This window comes from Corvus kubaryi, unplaced genomic scaffold, assembly GCF_017639235.1.
Source record: "Corvus kubaryi isolate FWS band 111438036 unplaced genomic scaffold, C.kubaryi_AGA036_p1.0 37396, whole genome shotgun sequence".
Classification (NCBI taxonomy): Eukaryota; Metazoa; Chordata; class Aves; order Passeriformes; family Corvidae; genus Corvus; species Corvus kubaryi.
The window spans coordinates 19,770,258-19,790,859 of record NW_024581135.1 but is presented as its reverse complement, the minus strand read 5'-3'; the positions used below and the strand labels follow the sequence as shown (position 1 = coordinate 19,790,859).

General features: G+C 35.8%; 1 protein-coding gene across 4 annotated transcripts in view; it reads right to left on the bottom strand.

The window, feature by feature from the left end:
- Positions 1-961: 961 nt before the first annotated feature.
- UBR3 (ubiquitin protein ligase E3 component n-recognin 3) overlaps positions 962-20,602 on the bottom strand; it is a 109,265-nt gene continuing 89,624 nt past the window's right edge. For all 4 annotated transcript variants that reach the window (XM_042040828.1, XM_042040829.1, XM_042040830.1 and 1 more), the window contains 8 exons: positions 17,979-18,079; positions 11,179-11,303; positions 8,450-8,557; positions 7,808-7,918; positions 6,822-6,998; positions 5,019-5,228; positions 4,032-4,171; positions 962-3,401 (listed from right to left, as the gene is read on the bottom strand). In XM_042040828.1, the coding sequence (XP_041896762.1) occupies positions 3,284-3,401; positions 4,032-4,171; positions 5,019-5,228; positions 6,822-6,998; positions 7,808-7,918; positions 8,450-8,557; positions 11,179-11,303; positions 17,979-18,079 (1,090 nt within the window). In that variant the 3' untranslated portion in view covers positions 962-3,283. The remainder of the gene's footprint in view (positions 3,402-4,031; positions 4,172-5,018; positions 5,229-6,821; positions 6,999-7,807; positions 7,919-8,449; positions 8,558-11,178; positions 11,304-17,978; positions 18,080-20,602) is intronic.

Sequence of the window (20,602 nt, the reverse complement as noted above, 5' to 3'; positions counted from 1 at the left end):
AACGAAAACAAACTCAACACAGATTGTCACCCAGAGCCAGCCTCCTCTGATTACGTGCACTTCCTTATATCCTGTGGTTGATAATTAAGAGCTGTGAACCTCCACACACTGGCTCAGGTCATTCCTGTGGGTTTCTTTGCAAACAGCATAGTTTCATTCTCATCTATGCTAACAGTCAGACAGGCTCCATTCATCACTGCCCCCACCTCTGAGAAAAGAAAGTGTAAAGCAGGACTGCAGAATCTGGGTTAGATGAAAATTACACTGAAATCGTATCAAGATCACCACAAAACTCAAGTCTCCTCTGGCAGCTGTGCACACACCATGAACTGATCTCACGGGATTCTGAAGTAAAGAATAACATTTGTTGGATACTGTAGGAAAAAATCCTGTTTTTAAAGGAAAAATGTAATTTCCTTGTGAAATACCGTGAGTTATAGAAGATTCCTATTGCAGGGGTGATGAAAATATTCATTAAAAATTTCAGGCCACCACTGAAAAAGGAAAGATGCTGTTATCCAAAGGTCAAGGTCAAAAGAAGACTGTTCCACCTAATCTCTCAAAGGTCAAAAGAAAAAACTTAGTACATAAATATTACATTCATCAAATTGAAGTAATAGTTATTCCAGAAACAGACTTGACAGAAAAGATCAAGCAGTTTTCTCGAAGTAGTTTCTCAGCTCAGCAATTTAACTTTAGCAGTGTGCAGCAGCAATGCTGTAATAGCTGGAATAAACTTTAAGCACTACTTTAAGTGCTATAATTATGAGTAAAATAATCCAAGTTAGTATTACAAAATACATGACTGTAAGTAACAAAATACATACCAGGCTTACTCTCTATGCAAAGTACTTTGCATGCATAAGATTTTGACATTTGAAGAACGGCCTGGCTATTGGGTGGAATTCAGTGTCATTTTACATTACTGGGGTAGAGAGAAAAAAATTCATGAACACACAAATTGACAGTAGACTTTTATTAACATATCTTACAATGGCAATTACTGTATTCCTAGTTTTGTACTCTTCTGATGTGTGATAAAGATTGATTTAGAGTCTACAGTAATGTACTGTACTTAAATGATCATTCATACAGGATATCACACCAGAACATTTGAGTAATACACACACACCACTCTAGTTTGGATCTGTTATTTTTCAAGGTTAGCTTAATAAAGTAGGATTTAAAAAGTTACGGGGGAAATAAAAATTCTTGTTTAGCAGCATGCAAGGATATTCAAGTACAATTTTTCAACCCAGTAATTTTTTGTTGTTTTTAAATCAACTGGTGACTAATTCACCAGTACTACAATAACCACTATGAAATACCCAAATGTTAAAGTTAAGGCTAATAGTTTTACTTCACATCCATATGCACAATCAGAGAACATTCTGTTTTAAATAAAACACAGTAATCAAATTCTGGACACATTATCTCTTGTAAATATAGCATTGGAGCTTCAAACTACAGATCACTCGAGTTCATGAGCCCTGTAATAATGTTAGGCTGGCAATGTAAAGAATCTTTTTGCTCTTTAACCACACTTACAAAATGGTCTGATATTCTTAATGAGCAATGCAAAAATATCACAGGCAGAACTTATAATACAGTATCAAAAAAGTAGTATTTTGGAAAAAACACAGCCATTTAGTTGGTGAAACAGAGTAATTCTAATCTTACAGGAAGTACTGTAATACTTCTGAAATATATATATATATATATATATTTATATGTATTTATAAAAACCAGTATCCTTTATTGTAGGGTTTTTCAAATTGCAGGTATCCAGAAAAAGTCATTGTATTTACTTACTTTTCCATTGGTCTGTTCTTGATTGCTATACAGTCATTTTATTTCCCCTATACACTTTTCACTATATAATTATTTCCACTGGGGAACTGTTTTCTTTGTATATGTGGCTTTATCATAAGATGTTTTTATTTTACACATATAAATTTTATTTTACACACAAGCTGTGGATGTCAAAACTACCAGGAACTGCTTGGTAGTACTGTATGAAATAGCCAACAAATGTCCAACACTTGTGAAAAACAAGAGTAGCAATATATTACATACCAGTATTTTGACTATAATCTTTCCTATCTACTTACACTATGGGTTTTAGCCCAGTCATGCCTGTTCTCATGAATTTTTTAGTCCTCTAAGCATAAACTGTTTTGGCATTCATCCAGCGAGGCTGCACATGCACTGGTAGTTCATCTTGGCTACCTCAGTTGAATTTTCTTTATTTTTCCTTTTTTAGGAAACCAATCAGAAAGAACAGTGATTACTTTAAACAAATACAATATTGAGGAACCTCCTGAAAAGACAGTAAAGATACAAAATTGTGTTTGATTTTTAGAATAGCCTGCACATTCCCAATCCAATCATTCTGAAACATACACCTGGTTTGGAATGATAGGCAGGCTTGTGGTTGTTATGCTTGTAACTGGGATCTGCTATGTTGGGCACCATACAAATTCTCTATATACAGCAATTTCTGTATGTTATCACTAACAATTTATTCAATTGATATGAAAAAAAGAAAAGCTCCTTCCTGGAAAAAAAAATGAAGACAGAATGTGTGTTCTGGATTACATGAAGAGCAGTAAGATACATAATTTACAGCTATTTCACTTACTTATGGAGAAAAAAAATGAAGTTCCTGAGAACATGTAAGTTTTCAGTAATGCCTGAAATATTTCAATAGACCTCTATAAGTGAAATACTCTTTAAAATTCAACTTCCAGACCAATTATTACCATGCAGTCTCACAGTCATTTTACAGACCTAATTACAGATGCCTATCAAGTAAAAACCTCAAGCCAACACAAAAAAGGCAAAGAAATTTTATCCAACATACTTCATAGATGTACTAGACATATACACCGTTTCAGCAAAAGTTGCTAAAAACTCAACTCCATGCAAAGAAAAATAAAAACCAGACACCTACCCCTGGAGCCTGTAAACAACTCCAAGTAAAATTTGTGCTTCTTAACAATAATGGGATTTAAAAACACAACAAAAATAGACTACTGAGTGCAATAAGATTGCTCACACCATTTTGAGGATTTAATTTCAATTATTGTATCATTCTTTAGTAGCAACAACAGCTCATTTTGCACAGATTTCACATGTTGACAAAGTTCCATTTCCCTTTTATGCCCATACCCAATTCCAGCCCGAGCCAAAGAGCTAAACTCCCATTCAGTTAAAGCTATTGTCAGTCAAGATGCATTCATTCATGGTAACAGCAGTTATATGGTGTGCAGATGATGATGATTTACAAGCCATTGTAATGTGGCCCCCATCTTTTATTGATATGATCAAAAGTATGAGACACCCACTGCTGTTCAAGCACTTTGTATCTTTCCTTGCATATGTATAGGGGTTTACCACGCCTGTGGAGGGAAAAAAAAGAGAACAAGAAGAAAATAAATGGTTAAAATGCCAAATAAATGGAAAGATGCTTCGTTATACAATCAATACATGATACTCATACAACTTTTTTTGCAGGGTAAACATGCATTTTTATTGCATTTTTTGTTGGTGAGGTGTTTTCAGTTTTGCTTCTGGTAGGGTAATTGCTGGGACTTCCCTTCCTTACACTGGATAGCAGAATCCAGAAACCATCACTTGTTTTCTCAGTAATGTGTAGCTTGGAAGTTATGCTCCTTCCCTACACTTGAATCCAACTGCATTGTCCAATTAAAGGCCAAACAACAACACTGGGAGATAAGTGTTTCCTAAAACAATACTCAGAATTAACTGTCTTGAGAATGGCAACATAGGAATCTGTCAGCTGGGTGCCTGGTGAAACTCAATGATCATGATTACACCACCTTTGGGCCAAAAAACTCTCAAAAACCCAAGAGAATAAAAGTCAGTCCACGTTGCAATAAATGGGGATTTTCCATTTTTCCACACAAGAAAGGTAGAGATCTATTACTATCTGTTATTGCATGTCACAAGACAAAGCTGATCTACACAGAGGCACCAACTATGAAACACACTTGTAATGAAAACATTACCTAAGATCTCTGTCTTCTTCACCGTGTGCATCGAGATAAACAGAACCCCAAAGGCAGAAACGATGGCCTCGTATGATGATGATTACAGATGCGTTAATCAAAAGGAATATTCCTGTCCCAGCTCCACAGTTTTGAGAATGCTGTAATGTTATGGGTGTATAAAGGCAAGAGTGCAAAGATTCTGTTAATGTCTGTCAACTTTGTAACAGAAGAAATTTAAAAAATAGTACTTTGTTTTGCTTCAAATAACATGCACACATTATTTACTAAGAAACAGTTTGCCAAATAACAGCCTGGCCCAAAATTCTCAATCCAAACTAGAATTCAGTGTCTTGTGCTGCCATAACAACACCTGTGTTTCCCTACTCAGAAAGGGAGGATATTTATGTATGAAATGTTATGTAAAAACTGAGTAACAAAAAATAAGCAAAAATATTCTGTACGCTATTTTGAATTTTTTGCTGTACAGCAAATCGTATAGGATTACCAAATATTTTCCATAGATGGCAAGAAAAGGAGAAAATATTCAGAAAAATTTAGTATTACCTCTTTTACAATAGTCTGTATTGTTAAACATTGGCTTTCTCTATCCATGCTCACACATCTAGTCTACAGCTCTACAAACCTAGTAAGAATGTTTTTTTAGTAATTCTTGCTTTGTTCAGTATGTCATTCTTCTCTATGAATAGCACTATCTATATTTATCCATTCATTTTAGCAATTAAGACTTTTACGAAAAGGTGAAATAGGTTGCTATGCAAGTAAATTGTCCTCAGAATCCAGTCTAGGTCTATCCCTCAGAAATAAGCACTAAGTTTATCACAGGGGGTTAGACTAGATGAGCCTTCAGGGTGCCTTCCAACCCAAACTGTTCTATGATTATATAAACACCTTTTGAAAAGAAAATCATCAAAACTGAGCAATGGAGTTAACAACTATTAATGAGTGTGAGAATCAATTACAGAATTTTAATTAACTCTCTCTTACCAGTACACATTCACAGTAACTCTGTTGTTTACAGCACAGTCCTTTCAAGCATACAAAAGTACCACAAACTAAGCAAACAGCAGGATCTTTAGGAACCTTGGTACAAACAGAACAAGTTTTTCTGTGATAATACTGAAAAATGGTATTGTAATTCTCAGGCAACTGAAGGAGGCGTGGCAAGTCCCACTTAGGTTCCTGGATAAGCAAAGCCTGCAAATAAGGTAAGAATATATATCAGTTCTGTGCATTTGTTTAAGCATTTGTATTTTCTAAAAAAAGAGAATACCAATTATAAGAAACATGCAGTTTAAAAATCTCTCATTTCTTTTGCATTTCATGAATTTAGAAGTCAAATGTCACCTCGTAGTAGTCACCTGCTCCTGGCTGATCACCCTCCCCCAACTGCAGTCGTATTTCATCCTTTGTAACAGGTACAGAATGGGCACTAGCCTTTTCCCAAGGACGTTTTCTAAATGTGACATATTTTAAATGCAAAAACCTTCACAGCTAAAACAAGAGGATTAAGAGTGATCGCCAGGAAAGACTCTCACTCCCTGCACTAAGTTTGCTTGGCAATATCAGTGTGCTATTCCCAAACCCTGGCATCAACTATGAAAGCTGCCTCCCAGCTAAAATTTAGACTCGAACTTTCAAAAACAGAACTAGTTCTGAAGTTAGGCTCTGTAAATGATATTTGAAGACATCTGCCTGTTTTTCAAAACTCTATTGAACACAAGCCATTAAGAAGTTACCAGAACTCACAATTTTTGGTAAGACATTAAACATTGCTTTGAAAAGCCTAACTCTACCCATCTGCTCTTAAAAACACTGTCCAATTTTATGTTGGAGTTTTTTTGGTTGGTTGGTTGTTCCGGGGGCCCCCCTTTAAACAGTAATATGTTTTCCTTCAATGTAGTAATTTTTTTCTGTGTTTATAATTGACGGGCATAGTGGTCAGATAGGATCTTCTTTGCAAGGTTCAAATTTTTTTTTAGGAGTGCATGACCTTGAAACCTAAATTGCGAAGAAAGAAAGAAAAAGAAACCATTTGTACCTGGTTACTTTCCAATCATGGGAAGAATGCTATCAGTTTCACTGCAATCTATAATGTCTATCAGATTAGCAGCAACTGTATTTTGAGATTAATCTGAGTATTCAAATTTTCACAGGAACATCATGGTGCAGTGAGAAATGCATCTGACCTTCTCCTGACACCACAGATTTAGGGGAGGGTGACTTGAATTGTTGAGATGCAGCTTTGTCATAAAAACAATGCACTCATGTTGAAACATTTCCATTTCACAACTGATTATTTCAGTTGCCCTAACTCAGGTCTTGGTATTATTTCTTTAACCTTCAGAGAAAATGTATCATCTTTTATCAGTAACTATTAAACAGCTTTTATCCTTTTCATCTTTTTCAGTATTGCAACTGAAGATGCTCAAAAATATCAGTAATGTAAAATAGGCAAGAAAAAGTTCTGATACATATTTTCTTGAAGTTTCTATTACCTGCCCTTTACTGGCTACAGGTGCAGAAGATATGGGCACACTTAGAATCATCTAAGGATAGTGTTTCTACATGCTGTCTCCAGCAATCATAAAAACCACACAGGTCTTCTTATTCCTGTTTTTAGACAATTCAACCCACATCCACTAACTAATATTTCCAATTACAATTTCTCTGTCACTTACAAGTTATATTCTCAGATCCAAAACAACAGCATATGTGCATAATGAATCAAGCAATAAATAGCTGCTTCCATATCGTGACTATTTTGGAAAAAATAATTTTGCTACATACCTTTACTTGATCTGGATGTCTATCTGCAAATGAAGCCAGTTCTGAGCACCACTGTGATATCATGTCAAATGCTGGCATGGGCCAGTCAAGACAAGAGGCACTGGTGAACTGATGAGCTGACTGAAAAGATGGTAACAGACCCAGGCAGCTTGCAAGAACACTGAATTCTTCATCTTCCTTTTTAGGCATGGAATCAGAGAGGTTTAGATTAATACCTAGACTCTTAATTTTTAAATAGTTTATTAGAAAGGTACCTACTTCAAAAAAAAGCTATTCTAGTACTAAGATGCTAATAGTCATGCTTAGAGACACAGGAAGGTTCAATTTTTCCAGATCACTTCAAACTGGACTCTTGAAACAAAACAAAAAGCCAGAAAAAAACCCCCAGAACCATCAACCGAACAAATTAAAAACCTCAAACCAAACCAAACCCCACAAACAAAACACAAACCCCCCACAAAACCACAAATCCAAAAAACACAAACAAAACAAGAAAGCCCCAAACTCCACAATAATTTTTTTTCTGTTTAGCACCCGAAACTAGCTAATAGCTGTTTTACAAAGGAGATGATGTTGAGGCAAGCAAAAGAGGGAGCTGACTTGCAGTAAAGTCTACTTAAATTAGTCATGGAACTTAAACATAATTGTCTGCTGATGCAATGTCTCTGAGAATGAAGTATTAAGAAGCACTAAGAAAGTTAGTACTGAATTCCATTCTGTGTGGAATTATACCGTCTCTGCAAATGCTGGACAAGTTTTAAAAGTATGTTGGTATTTTACGAGACAAGCACCTATGACCTAATTAAGCATGAATTTGCTGAAGTTTAAGAATACCATTTTTTTGAAAACTGTAGTGCTATAAAATATGATTTAAAAAGCATCTTAGAATAGAAAATATATACAGTAAAAAAGACACCTTAAAGTTCTAAGTTTTGATCTCTAGCTTTTATGTGGAAACATTTGAGTGTGCCCTTCTCATTCTGTACCTGACAACTAGGCAAATCCCCTCCAAAAAGATGGTGTTGAAGAAGGCTTGTGATCCTGAGGAAAGGCAGGCAGAACTGCTGCAGATAGCACTCTACAGAATCTGGATTTACCTAGATAGGAGGAAGCAATTACTAAATTCTGTCCCAGGTATGTTATCCCCTAGGTATGGAAACTCCAAGATGAACCAAGTATTTTTTAAAGCATATTATATAAACGATTGCATCAAACATCCATTCTAAAGGCCAGCATTTCATAAATAATCTGAAATACCTCTGTAGGTTTTCTTTCCCCCTTGGCAAATGGGTTTTCTACTTAAATATTCACTTTTCCAAGTTTCTGAAAGGTCTTTCACACATATGATTAAAACCAATATATATGATTAAAACCCATATATATGGTTAAACCCCATAATTATAATAAGTATTTGTCAATAACTTTCTCAACACAGCACTGACCACATCTGCTATTATTACAAGAAAGATTTGCACAGGCAAACTGTCCCCAAGGGATATGCTTTGATCTAGAAAATAAAGAATTGTACTGCAAGTCTTTAGCAAGATCACAGAAAAATCATTATAACAATGAGGCAAAAAAACTTCAAGGGGACATGCTGGATAAATTCTCCAGAAATTTGCCAATACCACTGCTAATTCTTCAGTCTCTCCTTCTTCATATATCTTCCCCTTAGACAGTTCATTAATCACATGACCCAGCAATACTTCCCAAGATTTTTCTCCACTGGATGTATCCTGCAAATGAGAAGAAAAGAAATCCAAAAAGCACTGGTCATGAAAAGGAGAAAATGCTTCTGTAATAGCAACAGCAATTAAATATATTTCCTTTTGATAAACACATGAATATTGACCTACAAAGTTACACAATGCTAAAAAATCCCCCAAATATATAATTTTACAGAAAGGGAGTGCATTTAGCTCAAGAGTGAAATGTGAATTGCCGCTGCAGGGTCCCCTACCCCATCTTCTTGTACGGCAGGCAGGAAATTGCTACTTGAATTACATATGCACTGAACTGAGTGTTTTACAACAACACTTTTATAATGCTTGCATTTCACATGTTTTCTCTGTGAGTATGTAAATGCTTACTTTAAAACTAGAAAGAATCACTTTATGGATACATCTTGTTTTGACAGAATTTGAATTCTAATACATGTTTTATTTTTTTTTTTTAAGTAATTTTCTAAAATGTACCAACACGGATGAATGACAAAACACTCGCTACGTATTTGAAATGAAGATGAATCTATCAGAAAGTACAAAGTTGTGTTTGGAATGAACAGTGTCTACTACAGATGGAAAATATATTTAGTGTAAAGAATAAATAGCCACTTAGTTTTGGCACTTTTATTTTGCCATAGCAATTACATTTAAAGGCAACAATTTTATAGAAAGCCTTAAGAAATAGAAAGCAGTATTCTCATAAATATTTTCTTCTAAGTCAGAATAAATTCTGCCCAGGAAAAACATGACTGGATATGAATTTTGAGTTCTGTTAGTACATTATCAACACAACAAACAACAACAGAGTGGAACATTACTGTGATTCTTTAAAGACACCAAATACTTCAGTACATAATGATGTATGTAATTCATCAGTTGGTTTCTTTTGTGCATTTTGACATCAACTTTCATTCTCCATTTTAGATGGGGTCTTCACCTTTCATATTGGGACAGCACACTTGCTGTTTATGCTCATAGTCAAAGAACCAGAAGGCAACACACACTTAAATCAGCAGTTAAGACAAATCATCTTCCTATGTTATTCCTGGAAGTTTACTCCACAGGCATTTACAGTGTGCTTCCTATGACACCATAACACACCTTGCAAAGATAATGAGAGTGAACTGGGATTCCAAAAATACAATATCCACCTCACCCTGCTGAGAAATTAAACTCTTCATGTTGCTTGATCATTTGGCATAAATATACAGCAGAGTCTTCAGCCGATGTTTAATGTCTGGAATACCAAACTGAAATAGATTCATTTGGCATTATCCACAGACAAAAGTGAGGTGTGATCTGTGTAGTCATCCCAGGATTAAAATGTCAATCTTACCAGCAGAGAAGAAAAAGCCAATGTGAACCATATGTTTTTAACCACTGTGGCTTAAAGAAACTTTAAAGAAAGAACTTGGATTTCTAAATTAAAAACCAGCTTCCCCCATGACATGCATGAGGACAAGGGATAGGCTCAAGAAGAGAAGGACAGCCAAAGGGCTGGGAGAGTGGAACAGGGAGCTGTGTGATTACCACTGGCCAGTCCTCAGTGCTTTAAAGTGAAAAATACTGTATCACTTGAGAATCACTTAAGTAAACGATGAAAAAAAAGTTATCACTAGCAACAACCTCAAGCAAATGTCTTTGTATTTCTAAGAAAATTACAATGTATTGAAAGAAGGGGTGGATAGGGAGCTAACAAAATTAAGTACTGTCCAGTGATTCCAGTGCAAAAAAAAAAAAAAATTCTCATAGTAGCAGGCCAGCAGATAATTTGTCCTTAAGACCTTGGAATTCTGATTGACCAGGATGACAAATTTAAGTTACATGTGAAAACGCAGGTCATGCTTCTCAGTGTGCATTTCATTTTACATCTAAGGCCCAGCTGTTGTCTAGAGGGGTAATACCCCTTTTTTCTCCTGGTCCCAACACTTCTATCCTTTCCTTCGGTCTGACATTGGCATTCTTCTGACCTTCTGGGAAAATCAATCTGTGGAGTAGAAAGTTAACTGAAGGATTAAATGAATGCTGGTGCGAGTGCAGGGAACTTTGTCTTTGGTGGCAACTGGCATTCAATCAGCTGAACTGAAACAGAAAGATGCATGGTCACTTTACTTGTAAATACTACCAAAAGGCAAGGAAACAATAGCGATAAATTTCCTTCTCTGTCTCTTCATCACATGAGCACTCTAGACCACATAGTGAGAGAAATTTATATAGCTAGCCACAAATAGCACAAGCAAGTTGGAAAAGTCAAGAGAGTTTTTTCTCCGACAAGGTTGCCTGCTTTTCCTGTAAAGAAATGCATCAGATCAATGCCCATGCTTTATCTAGGAAGGCTTCAATTTCACCGGAAGGAAAGCTGCATTTACTGATTACAACCACTGCAACAAAGTAGAGACTGAAACTATAAAGATACAGACTCAAATTTGAAACTCAGTTTTGGAACTAGTTATTAATTGTGAAACTTTTAAGTCTCATCATGTACCAAACCATGCAGAAATTATACACACAGAAACAAAATACTGGATTTCTGTGAAGCAGAAGCAAATTATTACATGCAAAACAGAAGTATCTACATTCCTATCAGAAATACTTAAGCATAATTTCATAAATGTTTTAATAAACTAACCAACCTTTTTGAGAGCTCCTGATTCTTTCCATGCCATCCTATCTTCAACACTGCATTTAACAGAAAGTGCTGCCAAGGCTTGAGTATATAATAAAGTGAACAGCACTTTTATAATGCAGGTGAAGTGTTCTGTAAAACAAGGAAAGTAATTTTTAAACACTTGGTATTTTTAGCAAATATAATTATTACAGAGTCTCTAGTTACGGAAATGATGATTCTGAAATGAAAAGCCAGTGCTGTACAAAAAGAACAACCCCTCAAAACAATGTATAACTATATTTACTGGCTTTCAGAAATGACTTAGTGAACAGAACATATGGAAGCCATATTGAACAGAACAAGTACAGGGCAAGAAATTTTCCACTGCTCCTTATGTTCATCTTAATCCTGATTAGCAGTGACTTCATCCTAGTGACTTGGTGATAATACAAAATTGTATTTTGTCCAAGGGTTACACCAAGTTAAGCTAGTGATTACTGTACATGTAAGCAAATGCATACCCTACCTCTTCTGGCTCCAGTCAGGGGTAAGTGACATTGATACAAATACTGGAAGAATTAAATTCCAAAAAAAATCACTACAAGGACATTTAGCATACTTCAGTTTCTAGCCCTTCACTTCCAGATATGGATCCAGCCACAAAAGACTTGCTGCAAAACACTCTTGAGTGAGTACCTATTTACTGGACCTCATGTGCATACAGAAGGAAAACAAAAGGCAGACTGGCATTTACTATATTTTCAAAGATTTTTACAATTTTTTTTTTAATATTTAAAGGACTATTATTTCCTACGCTTGGCTGCAGGAGAAAGGTTCTGAAATCTTTTTGGGGAAGCTAGCAACAGAAGCAAAAGAAGACTTCCTAAAATGGAAACAGAAAAAATAATTATTCTCTGAAATGAAGATATTCAAACAGTCCTTTTTTATCTTTCTACTTTAGGTCCTATTTCCAGTTCCAAATTATCTAGTTTGTTTTTAAATCTAGGCAGATCAAAGAAGTTTCTATCATCACTCACACCACTCCTTAAGCATAAACATAACTAATATATACCTAAAAAAATGTAGACAAAAATGAGGGGTTTAGGAAGTCCTCTCAGGCTTTGAAGTCAAGCAAAACAATTTTATTCACATAAGCACCTCACAAAAACTGGGTTAAATTCATTCTTTCTTCCCAAAGTATTTAAATAAGCTTCATATGTGAAAATGAGGAGGCCAAGAAAATGAAATACCTTGCTTCTCCTTTCCTGCATCTATTATCAAAACCCACTACTGGATTTTAAAACACACACAGTTAAGACTTGAGTACATAATTAAATTTGTGAAATAACAATTGTTTGTTTATGTAACAAGTGTTTGCAAATCAATGCAGACATGGATTTTGAAATCTGTTAATGTCACGGGGTATAAGCTTATGTGAGTGTAAGCTATAAGTACAATTTAAGCATCTAAAAGATCATTTGTTATTACATAATTAAAAATAGACTTTTCTGTATTATCTTCCTATCGAACTTGTGTTAAACATGACAATGAATGGTCCTATATTTCACGCCCCCCATTCTAGAGCAGGCAGCATTATAATCACACTTCCTCCTCACATCTTCCCAGGAGGAGAATTCACCAGATCCCACTAGATCTCGAGGCCATATTTTTTATCTCTGCTGAAACCTCCATTTTCTTAGCAATCCTACTCCTGAGGAATAACAGCAGGCAAGCTTTCAGGAAATTTTCTGGGACTGAAATCTACAAGATGAAACCACACACACTCAGAGAACTGTAAAAATTGCTTCTTTGGCCTGAGTTACAGTTTCTAATCGTAGCTAGAACTGAACTCAGGTACTGAGCTCTAACCCCTCAACAGCAGATACAAGCAATGCAAATCAATTTCACACTGTGAAAGCACGAAGGAAATCCACTGCATGTAGAGCCACAAAGGCAGACTGCTGGGCAACAGGAACCAACCTGCCACAGCCTGCTCCATCTTGTAGTTCTGCTCAGGGAATTGCAGTGCTCAACACTGGGTGTCTTTGTCACATTTTAAAAATTCTGGGTTTTGCTAAATACAGTTACTCCTTGTCCCCATTCCCCCCCTTAATACTAATTGTTCAATTCACCAGAAGTAAGTCCATATTATGTTTTTACAACTAAATGAATGTTCTTGTATTTATTTACATGTATGTGACTCACAAATGACTATGAATTACATTTTTGGAGAATCCAGAATTGGACAAAAACTGCACACTCCCACATCTGGGTCACCCTTAAGAAGTTCTGAATTCTGCACAAACTTTATCTTTTTTTTTTCCCTTAGGAAAATATCTCAGAAGCAGCTCAGAGTCAGCATGCTGTGTAATGAACACCAAGCCTTTTTATAGTCATAGAAACATCCCATGGGAGACATACTGAAAACATCAGTCACTGCATCAATTATCATTTCATTGCTACGTTATCTCTTAAAATGCCAAATATTTGACAGCTGTAGGTATCTGTAATGCTAGAGCTATTACATTCTTGTCTACTGGAAGAGCAATTTTGACTTTCCACAGCATGCATGTGGGGGCTCTGTGCTGCTTTCCTGCTGCCCCCTGGGGCAGGCTGTGCTTTTGCTACATCATCTTTTCAATTTAATAATTCTATAGCTTGCAAGTATGGCCATATGAGAAGTAAACCACTGAGCAAAGTTCTGCACTAAAATGCATTTAGGACTCCTGTCCCTAATCTGATAGTCTGACAGTCTGAAAGTATTATTACTATGGCTAGGCCAATCTAATCAAAACAGGCTAATCCAGAACTTCTGTACTTATTTTTGAATAACTTTGAGAAATGCTCTTATGTTCCTATTTTTAAAACTTTTTGGAATCAAGTAATTTCAAAGCATCTCATCCCATTATATGCATCAACCAACACCCTTAAAAATTAAATTTAAATAGGGAACACTTCTACAACTCTAATTTTAACATTAGTGCAAAAAATGTGCAGATAAATGAGCATATTACCAACAATACACATCTTTTAATTTCAGTATCAAGTTAGATGATATACCCTGGCATGCAATGATGACAGAAGGAATCCACAAAGAGAACCAGATGCAAAATTAAGGACATCGGGCCTTTTTTACTAAATTTAGAAGGAGATCTTTGTATAAATAACCTTTGAAAAATATTCTTCTTGATCTAAAGCTTGAACCCTTCTTTGAAAAAACAACTTCAGAACAACAGGAGAGAGCACTGAACTTCAGATAATCCATGAAAGGTATATTAAAGTTCCAGGATACAGATAAATATTTGAACTTCCACATTGAAACTGAATACTATTCAAGCAGTTTACATCCATACTATATTTAGTCAAGATCCTTATCCAATCATTAAAGAGAAGTGTTAGTGTTCGTCTGAAAGCTGCTTGCTGTACTTCTGTTGCACGTCATTAAAACTTTATAGAAAAAGAATCTGTCAGAACATCCAGGTCAGACTCTTCAGCAACTGAGTCTAACCAGTATTACAGGAAAAGGCGCTGAATTTAGGTTTTACACACCACAGAAGAAACCCTTTCCCAGAGTCCATAGAGTATGGTCTCAACTCCCAAAAGGAGCTTTCAAGTTGGAACACACCCAGCACTCCTAAATGGCAGCTGTCTCCCAGCAGCCCTGCAGACCATGTCACAGCAGCGCCAGGCCGTGTAACAAGAGCCTCCTGGCAAGCGCTGCTCGGCCCTCCCGGCATGTGGCACCGCGCGCAGCGCCAGGCCACTGCTGGCCCACTGACCACCACTTCTGTGCACCTCCTAGCCTCAGGCTCACTCCCGTTCACACAGACCCTGGTTTTTAAATACTCTGTATCAGTATGCTATTTTTCACATGCAGTGCAATGCAGAAACTGAAATCACTAAAAGCTACACTTTGTACTTGTAGAAATCTGTACACCAGGTTCCCAAGTCAGGTGTTGGGAAAATAAAACTTTTTACAATTGATGGTAACAAGGAAGAATGTCCATTTCAATTAAATTACTCCAATATCCAAAAACTGTGTTGCAGAAAGGATGGGGGGTGGGGGGGAGGTACTGAATTCAATTTACAAAGACAGATTTTAGTTTTGATAACCACCAAGCCACTCTCTCAATTTCTGTACATACACCATCATTTGCTATTTCTGCAAGAAAGGAGCTGGAAGCAAAATCTTTGTTTTGTATGGAGTCCCTATTCACAACACCATGAACACTCCATCCTCTGCACAACAACTGCCACAGAATTGAACCAGAACCTCTATGTGGATTTTTATGTATTTAGCCCCGTACAGTTTCAAACATTTCAAACAAAATGCTGAACATTTGAAGTCTATAAATGCTCTGTCCTAGTTTGAAACTCAAAAGAAAAAAGTTTCACAAATGGTTTTAGTATCTTAAATGCAATGTTTATTTTGCTTGCTACACCACACAGAGGTACACTTTTCAGCCTCATTCCCTTCTCTGTAAATTGGTTAATGCTTGTAAATGCTCTGACCTCCACCACAAGGTTTTTTCCGTAGCAGTCTTCTTTCTTTCTGATAGGTTCAGATCAATTTTCTCCTCTGAATGAAGAGGCTGAACAGTAATGACATTTTTATTGCTTTAATCGATGTCAGATTGAAAAAGATACCAACACCCATCCAACAGTTAATAGGGTAGTTAATGCAATTCCCAGTCTGAATTCAAAATTAACAGTTAATAGGGAAGTTAATACAATTCCCATTTGAAGGGCAAGAGATGAGATTTTGAGTCCTCCTTACAGAGCGCTCTATTTAAAAAAAAAACATGTAAACAAAAAGGATTTTAAGTACGAAGTTGAAAAAGATGTCATATTTGATGAAGGACACAATGCAACTTACTTAAGTCTACTGTTAAAGGAATATACTGGAAATATCTGTCAACACACACAGGCATCAACCTCCTGCATGTATCCCACTGTGCATCCAAGTCCACAGCTCCTGCACCCCATGACAATGGCAAAGCAGCACAGACAATTCAGGAAGCTGTAGGGTCAGAGGTTTTGTTCACCCCTATCACTGATCTTGTGCTTACCATGAGATACTTCACGAGCCATTTTACCTTAGTTATACCTCAGCCCTCTACAAAGAATTAGTAATATTGAATTTAACTCTGTGACCTACACACCCATTGTAAAAGTTCTAAACAAACTTGTTATGACTTATTTTTGTGAACACCATTCTACACCTCCAAACAAAGAATTATGAAAGACTTTCTTTTCATTCTGCCATTTTGACGAAACAAAAATTAGGAAGATAAATGGCAATTTATTTCCCATTTAATGCTTCATAGATTTGAAGTGGTTACATTTATTTTCTTTCTGCCACTTGCCATTTCCCTTTCAACTGCAACATACAATAAACCTAAGAGCAAAGACAAAACATGCTGCTGATATGAGGCATTTCACAGAATTCTCCACAGAATGCCTTACTATTAATTGAATGTTGTCTTTTCTAGGATAAAATATACTTTCTTAAATCGTGGTATTCAATGATTGGATATTGACTACAAAGACATCACTGGTTTGTACTCTGGCTTCAACACTTCCTTCCCTGAATTTCAGATGTTAGTCTCATTAAACTTTTATTTACTGATTTTATACTGGTTTGATTGAGTCCTTCCAGCAGAGTTAATTCATGTTAAACTGTAGTTTTAAAAAAAAAAAAAGTACATTTTTGACAATAACCTTCCTATGCAAAAATATTTTATTCTTTTAATATTTTCCTATTCTAATAATCCTTTATATATACTTAATCCATAAGCATGTACTTAACAATTGGGCTTGATGATCTTAAAAGTCTTTTCCTACCTAAGTGATTCTATTATTTTAATTATATTGAATTGAAAAAACAAACCCACAACGTTAATGGATACACAGAGCATCACTTCAGCTGAATTTGAACATTCAGTTGTAAGGACTGAATACCTCTTAAGGGAAGACAGTTTTTACTAAGGTGTATGCATCAAGAACAGAGCAGTTCCTGAATTTACCTTTTCAAAAACTACCAAAACTCAGCAGATATCAAAACTGCCACACAGATCCCATGGGAGAGATTCTGTTCATTGTCAGTGAAATAGTAAAGTGATACTTGCTTTGTTTGTCCTCGTTTTCAAATAAAGGTACATTTATAAATAATCAAGCCAGAGACCAGAGGGTCTGAACCCCTATTCTGGAACACACATTATCTATTAGCAAGATGAACCAGGTTCAGCTGTTTCTTTTACACAGAAAAAGAAATTTAGGTTTTAAGACAGTTTTGATTTTAGTAATGAAAGATTTCATTTTTAAATATCTCTTTAATATTTATTCATAATTATACTACATGCTGTCTCTATTGAAGTTGCTGCATTACAGCAATTATTATCTTCATAGATGAACTCTTACATAAGATTGCTGCAACTTAAACTCTGAAATTCAAATTAAATTACAATCTTACAAATTTTTCACCCTTAGGCACTCAGTTCAACTTGCAGTATTGAACTGTCCCTCTAAGCAAAAGATGAAGGTGAAACAAAGGACACTTCTCTTTCAGTAGAAATACTTAAAGAGTTTCTGCTCAGCTCTTGTATCTTTAATGAATAGCTGACTGATAAGGTAAAAAGACAGGGAACACAGATAAACCTGTCAACTCAGAACAAAAATTTCTGTTCAATGCCACCTTTTGTAGATAAGGCAGAAACATTATTTTAGAATACACAGTAGATCAGCTATGATTGACCTTCCTGTGAATCATCATGAAAGCAGCCTCATCTACATAATCACTTAAATATACGTATTCTTGTAACATACCTCTGTGCAATGGCTGCGGCATGGTTAAAATCTGGATAAGCAAAAGGGATGAGACATCTCTGTAAAGCACAGGAACTTCTGGCAGTTCTTCACTTACCAGCCTGGAAATAAAACCAAAAGAAAATCACTTCTGATAATATAAACTCATTTCCATATTTTATTTTGTATTTATTTTAAATAGGATTACATTTGACATCAAGCTTACAGAAGCCTACTACCTGAGAATTTGCTAATTGATCTCAATTTTAAAACTGATCTCAATTAAAAATATTTAATGTTACTCATGTAATAATTCATGAGGAAATTACCATTTGGGTACCTGATTCTGTTGTAGTGTTTTAATACATTCAAAACTGCCTGAACTCACTGTATTTATGTAGAGAGTCAAGGAATATTCAAATGACTGAACTGGTTTCCAAAGCACGCATTTCACAAGTATACATATATCCACACTGTAACAGTAACAAATCCTCAAATTACATTTAATGTTACAGGGAATGCTCCCATTGGAAAACAGAGACCTTAGAAAAGCTACTACTTTCCTTCATGTAAAGAAATGAAGGCTCAAGCAGCCATGACAGGTGGGATTATGCAATCTTACACACAGTCTTTATTAACCCCCTGGATGTCTAGAAGGACAGCAAACGAGCACAAAGATACAGCAAACTTTTCAACTATCCAGATTTACTGACATAACATCATCTTGTGGTCCTGTACTTAAAAGCAGAAAATGCTTGCAGATAGGAGGTTGTTTCTAGCTTTGTGTAGCAATATTCAATGAAATTCCAACCAACAGTATTCTTCAGGTTCAACAGTTGAGTCAAATAGCAAAAAAATCAAATGGTGAAAAATCATTCTTCCCTCTTTTAACTGATATGGAGCGTGATGGAGATCTCAGGCAGGAGCCTGAGCTAAAATGCAACACACACCCTCCCCTGTCAGTCTTCCCCTTCTGCAACACATGCAGATGCAAAGAGCTGTGTGGGTTCTTACTACCCTTGGCAAGCAGTGGTGGTGCTGCTGATCTGTGCTGCAGGAGCCACACTGTGAAGCCCTGGTGTCACTGACCCTGAATCTCCCATGCAAAACAGAGTTCACTATGAATGGACACCTGTGTTGCAAAGGAACAAACTGAGCCCTTGCAGACCGTGTATAGGAAGAGGTTGCCCACGTGATGGGATGTGAATGCAGGCACAGGATCTTTAGTGTCCGCTAACAGCTTTGGGGATTCAACCAGTTTATCATCTCTGAGGCCAATAAACATGATCTTGCTTTTGGAAGGAGACTACATAGCTACTGATTTCCTGAAAACTCAGGCATCTCTCTACAGAAGGCACTGCCAGAAGTCATCTGTGACATGCATTTTAACACACAGAAGCAGTCATACAAAAGGAGGATTAAAAGAACACTTATGATCACATGGAGATCGGTCTTGTAAAATAAAGTGAGAGAAAACATGGTCTAACTGGTCCTTTTGAATTAATGAACCCAGACAGCTACAGAATAAACACCATCTATAACCCTTTTGATATAATCAATCATCTAATAAAATTATTGTTTGAAAGAACTGTAATATATATATAAATAAATATAAATACATGTATTTATATATGTGAGCCTCCTAAACAAAACCCAAATATTCTAAAAATCAGTATATTAAATTCTAAAGAAGACAAAGGCAGCAGTAATTTTTATCACACTACCAAGCTTCATTTTCAAAATTATTCAGGCCATGAAGATACTCATTTCACTACGTCTCAAATTCTACTTTTACCTACAGGTAGTTCTACTTTATAATCGATGACACTGAATTTTAAAATAACTCTCATTGTGTAATGACTTTAAAACCATGGCAACCCTTAAATTACTTCTCATCTTTAATTCTTAATTTATATATAAATTTGGGAAAAATTTCATTTGGAATAACATTAAAAAAAACTTACTCCCTCTGGTCAGATTTAGCTGAACACCTCCGACAGAGGTATCAATGTTGTTTAATAGTCATGTAACAATTAGGTCAAATACCAGTTCTGTCAAAACTACTAAATATATGATATTTACATATATATGATGATTGACAGGCAACATCACACATAAATGAACTCATTTGCACATGCAGGACCAACTGAATTACTTTTCTAATTTATTCAGTTCTTAAGAATTGAGAAGCAAAGCTACATTAAATGTCAGGGGTTTAGATAAGCTGCTTTTGCTTACATCAAGTGCTGCAGCACATGAAGCACTTAAAAACTGCTTTGTCATTTGTTAAGAGCCTCAGCAACTTCTTCATTATGACAATGAAACTGAATTTACAAAATGTGTTTAGAGATGTGTTTTATGGAAATTGTCCATTCTGTTAATCCCCAATGCATACATGAAAGCTTGCTAAATCTGACTACAAAAACTTGTGCCACAGAAGCACTTAATAAAAAAAAGAAAGTACAACTGCAAATGGGACCAAGGTAACACAAAATAATTCAAATGTGTAACAGTTGTATGCTGTATCAATTTTTAAAAGGGAGGTGGTGTTGAAAATAAACTACACAGTGCAATACGAACACGTCCTAAAATGAAAAATGCTAAGCTCAGCTTTCTCTATGGAACTGACCTCTCCTCCAGCCCAA